The sequence below is a fragment of the Aplidium turbinatum genome, chromosome 3 (genome assembly GCF_918807975.1).
Source record: "Aplidium turbinatum chromosome 3, kaAplTurb1.1, whole genome shotgun sequence".
NCBI classification, from domain to species: Eukaryota; Metazoa; Chordata; class Ascidiacea; order Aplousobranchia; family Polyclinidae; genus Aplidium; species Aplidium turbinatum.
Window position 1 is genome coordinate 44,734,185 of NC_137474.1, and position 4,999 is coordinate 44,739,183.

The 4,999-nt window shown below is 38.2% G+C and overlaps 1 protein-coding gene across 1 annotated transcript; it reads left to right on the plus strand.

The window, feature by feature from the left end:
- LOC145766857 (uncharacterized) lies at nucleotides 1-4,653 on the plus strand. Its single transcript, XM_082578559.1, has 4 exons — nucleotides 1-251; nucleotides 1,102-1,216; nucleotides 1,782-2,010; nucleotides 3,269-4,653. Exons 1-4 carry the CDS (start codon nucleotides 1-3, stop codon nucleotides 4,651-4,653), a joined length of 1,980 nt encoding a protein of 659 aa, XP_082434685.1.
- The last annotated feature ends 346 nt before the right edge of the window (nucleotides 4,654-4,999 follow it).

Consider the following 4,999-nt stretch of genomic DNA (forward strand, 5'->3'; position numbering starts at 1 on the left):
ATGATTACGAAGGGAACATTATATTACAGTTTTGAGACACTTTCTTCGGCTATTAAGCAATGGGAAAAAGAAAACTTTGTCAATGTTTATGTGAGAAATTCCATAACAATTGAACGCGCAAAACGACGTCTAGCACTTACATCCACAAAAACCTGGAATGAACAGTTGAAGTATCGTACAATACAGTATGCTTGTGTGCATGGAGGAAGAACACCCAAATCATGTAGTCAAGGAAAAAGACCAAATCAAAGGTAAGTAATGATGGTTTTGTCCTTGGTGCCCATAGGTTGAGCTACTCATGTAGCCTATATGCATAAGTTTTGCTAATAGATTGAGTTTTGCATAAGTGCAAATTGCCTACATTCCTTATGAATGCTAAGAACTTAGCAAAATGCATATATTCTGCTGAACCATTCCCGCATGCTGTCTATTGTAATAAGTTTTGCTAATAGATTGAGTTTTGCATAAGTGCAAATTGCCTACATTCCTTATGAATGCTTAGAACTTAGCAAAATGCATATATTCTGCTGAACCATTCCCGCATGCTGTCTATTGTAATAAGTTTTGCTAATAGATTGAGTTTTGCATAAGTGCAAATTGCCTACATTCCTTATGAATGCTTAGAACTTAGCAAAATGCATATATTCTGCTGAACCATTCCCGCATGCTGTCTATTGTAATTTCCATTGAATTGTCATGCCCAGAATTATTCCTAAGTTGCATTGAATTACCCATTAGTTTTGTCAATTTACCCATATGTTACGTCGAATTGCTCATCAGCACAATTCGTCGAATTACCCGTAAGTCTCATGAAATTATCCATAAAGACATGCCTTATGGGTACTTCAACGCAGCTTTTTGGCAATTTGACGTCACTTATGGGTAAATCGACTAGATTTATGAGAATGCTCGGCTGAACTTGTGGTAATTCAACGTGACTTTATGGGTAATTCAGGTGGGCTTATAGGTAATTGGATGCAACTTATGGGCAATTTGACATGACTTGCAGGTAGGCTACTTTAACGTGAGTTATGGCTAATTCAGGTGTACTTATGGGTGATTCAACACGGCCTATGTCACCTCATCTTTGTTGTTTTTCAGTACTTTTATCAAAGGTTGTCCATTTGGAATCAAAGTAAATGCAACGTCAGATGGAAAAGCGCTATGCATCACTGAGATTAGTAATGTCAATGATCATAATCATGATTTCAATGAAGTAAGTGGAAATAACCCTTTGTAGTAGTCATAGCCTTTGAGCTATGGTCACACTAGCCCTGTATATGATAAGGAGGCTTTCATCAGAAATTATGTGAAGGATAAAAAAGAGCAATAACATTAGGGGGGGGGGTTAATCGGCTTTTTTTTCAAATTCAATTTTAATCCAGGTTTTAGGATACAACAGTACATTCTAAGACCACTAGTAAAAAAAATTGAAATTTCCGTCCAAAACCCCCTCTATCCAAAAAATTACTTTTCGTGTATAATTGCATTTTGATTATGACACTTGAAGTTCAAATATTGTTTGCTACTGTACTAAAACACGTTAAGAATGTTGCAAGACAGTTTTTCTGATCTTGACTTCATCGTAAGACACGGTAAAGTGGTCATTTCACTTTGCGCGCATGACTACGCACATGCTGAATATGACCAGTTTGTGCGAAACTGGTCATATTCAAGCCGCCGATTCACCAAACCTGGTGATCTTGCCCATCTCTGTGGGTTGGACACCTGTCAAAAGATATGTCGTTTTCTTGATTATGTGCATATAAATTATTTTTCAGAATGCATTTAATTTGATGCCTAAACAACGAAGATTAAATGAAACAGAAAGCAGTGTGATCGGAGAAATGCTTGCCACCAAAGCAAATAAAAAGTTGGTACAAAAGCACATTGCAGCTTCTACAGGAAAAACAGTTATTCTTAAAGATCTGCATAATATTGCCGCAAAACAGAGACCTTTGTATGAAAACACCTATGATGAACTTATTAATGAAATGAACAAAGAAAAAGGTTAGTCGACAGACAAAACTTTTTTGTCTGTTATACAGTACAAGATATGTTCATGCTAAATAGTAGAGATGACTTTCTAATTTCTATGTGCAGTATGATAAGTAGTGATAGAATGAGCTCCGGTTCCGGTCAAATTCTGGCTCCGTACTGGAGGTGATGTGACTCCGGCCTAGAGCCTGATGTGTGTGTGCAAGCTGTGGTCAGGGTCATGACCTTGGAAAAATCTAATTTTTTGCATCATTGTAGTACTGCAGCAATGCAAGAATAGGCTACCAGGTTGCCTGTAACATTGGTCAACACCGTAGGCGTATTTGCAATCTACAGGTCGCTGCTGCAGATTGAGTGTCACATGATATTGTGAGCATTCTTCTTGAACCATTTCAGATATAATGTCAATTAAGCAATTCGCGATTGACCTCTTGCCGTAATGGTTTAGACTGCAGATGAATTATTTCGATGACGTTGGTTCAATCTCACCATTGCCAGTTCAATTTAAAGTGTTGACCGCCTGGTTTACCGGTCAATAGACTCCGTCTACTGCAGCAAACTGCGGATTACCAGTACGCACATCATAGTAGGCTACACAAGAAAAATATCTAATTTTCAGACGTTTTTCTATTCAGAAAACGTTTGTCTAGTATAACCAACACAGAACATTAGCAGTACCCTACAACGTGTGGAAAATTTGCAACATTGAGCTATAAAGGGTCAATTGAGAGTATTTTTTGCTTCATTTTCTTCACAAGAATTCATTCTACTTTCCCAAACTCATGCTCCAAAGATTTTTGTTGCAACATAAGGCGCTATGGGGATTGTAAGATTGAAAGCGGGATCAAGGAATTCAATCAAAGGTCTTCAATATCTTGAAACAATTCTACTTTGAGTGGATAGAAATAGAAAACATTGCTAAATTTGAAATCTACGTAAAAGTTTACTCCTAATGGATCCTTTTAACGGACCCTAAGCATTGCAATGTGGCATCTTTTAGAGAATGGGGTGAGAGTGGTATACAACCGCTCAGTTGGAACATTGATTATATGATGTAAATATTACCAAAGGCCTAAACATCCTTCCTCTGGCCAATAATTAAAATAACATAGAATAGAAAACAAATTTCACTAAAAGTTGATGTTTTTGCTTTTAAATCTGATGGAGTGCCTAATAGGCCTAATTGTTTTGCGCTATTTTAGTCTGGCCCAGGATTGTCAAGATTCTTGCTTTGTAGGGTATACTAATCCTCAGTTTATTTTCATTTCAGGTGCTGCAGTAGATGTGTTTGCAGATGATGACAAACAATTGCAGGCGATATACTTTCAAACGAAAGACATGCGGGAAACCTTTGCGGCATATCCCGAAATGCTGCTGATTGATGCAACCTACAAACTTAATGACTTGAGAATGCCATTATATGTGATGCTGAATGTTGATGGCTTAGGTCAGAGTGAAATTGTGTGTCTGTGGCTTGTAGCCACTGAAGACAAACTGACCATCAGCAAGCTGTTAACTCAGTTTAAACTCCACAATCCAGCTTGGGATAAAGTGGAGGTTGTAATGGCTGACAAAGACATGACAGAGCGGGATGCCATGATGAAAATGCTGCCTACTGCAGAAATTTTAATTTGCTATTTTCATACCCTTCGCACTTTTCGTAGAGAAGTTTCTATGGAAAAATTAGGCATTTCTTCAGCCCAAAGGCAGGTATCACTGGAAATTTTAGGAAAACTGGCAAATGCCAAAAATGAGTCAGCTTATAATTTACTGTATAACCAATTCGTTGACACAGTCCCAATTGCTGTCACAACATATTATAACGATAACTGGCATGCTATTCGACATCAATGGGTGGATGGACTGAGCAACTTGAAAGCTAATTTTTTGAACAGAACTAATAATCGACTGGAATCCATCAATGGAAAGTTGAAAAGTGTCATAACAAGATACTCAGGAATGACCATGTTTTTTAAAGATCTGATGGCATGTATCCAATCTCTTTCCACCGAACGTGACCACAAAGCGTCAAATGCTTTCCTTAAGGTTCCAATTGATGCGATTTCAAGTGTGGCGGAGAGACAATACCAACAGCTACTGACACCATTTGCATATATTCATGTGCAACAACAATTCAAGTTAGCGGAAAAGGTTGTCATGTCAGAGATTTTGAATGATTCTGCCATAGTAAAATCTCGTGTCCATGGGGAATTGGCAGTCACAACAACAGCATGTCCTTGTGGATTCACATCATCAATGCTGCTACCTTGTAGGCATGTCTTGGCAGTTAGAAGGCAGCTCCATATGTCAGAGTACAATCCCAATCTTTGTTCAGAACGGTGGACAATGCAATATTTTCTTAAATCCCATCGCCTGACAAGAAACTCACTGGACAACGGTCCTGCATCCACATTACCAGCTGTTGAGATTCTTAACAAGCCTCAAAGAAGATGTGTTTTATCAGAACAGCAAAAGTATCGCCGTGTTCAAGATATTTCCCAGAAGATTGCGTTAATGATATCTGAACAAGGAATGGATGAATTCCAATACACCCTGGATAATTTACGACAAATTGCAGAGTTCTTGCAGGAAGGAAAGAAATTCCAAGTTGTGAACTTTTTGGGTCAAACTCAGAAAGGTAGGCCTATATGCTAGCACTATTTATTAAATCAGAAAAACTAGCCTACTTTTTCAAATATCTGAAGAGATATGGGTTAGTTACTGCAACTTGCGTCGTGATTTTGCAGTCAATTTTTTTTTGAGCAATGATTTTTATGGCGTGGAGCTATCCAATATGTGGGCTAATATGTACTGCATGCGCAGTTGCGCACTAATTTACGATTATACAAGGTTGCAGATGCTCAGTAATTCTGCTTTTGTGAACAACTGCATGATCCTTTTCAGGCACTGATACTGGAAGTGCTGCTGCAACATCTTCCAGCAATGATCTTGGAATTGTATTTCCTACGGTCTCAAACAGTACTTTACAGCACACACCCGG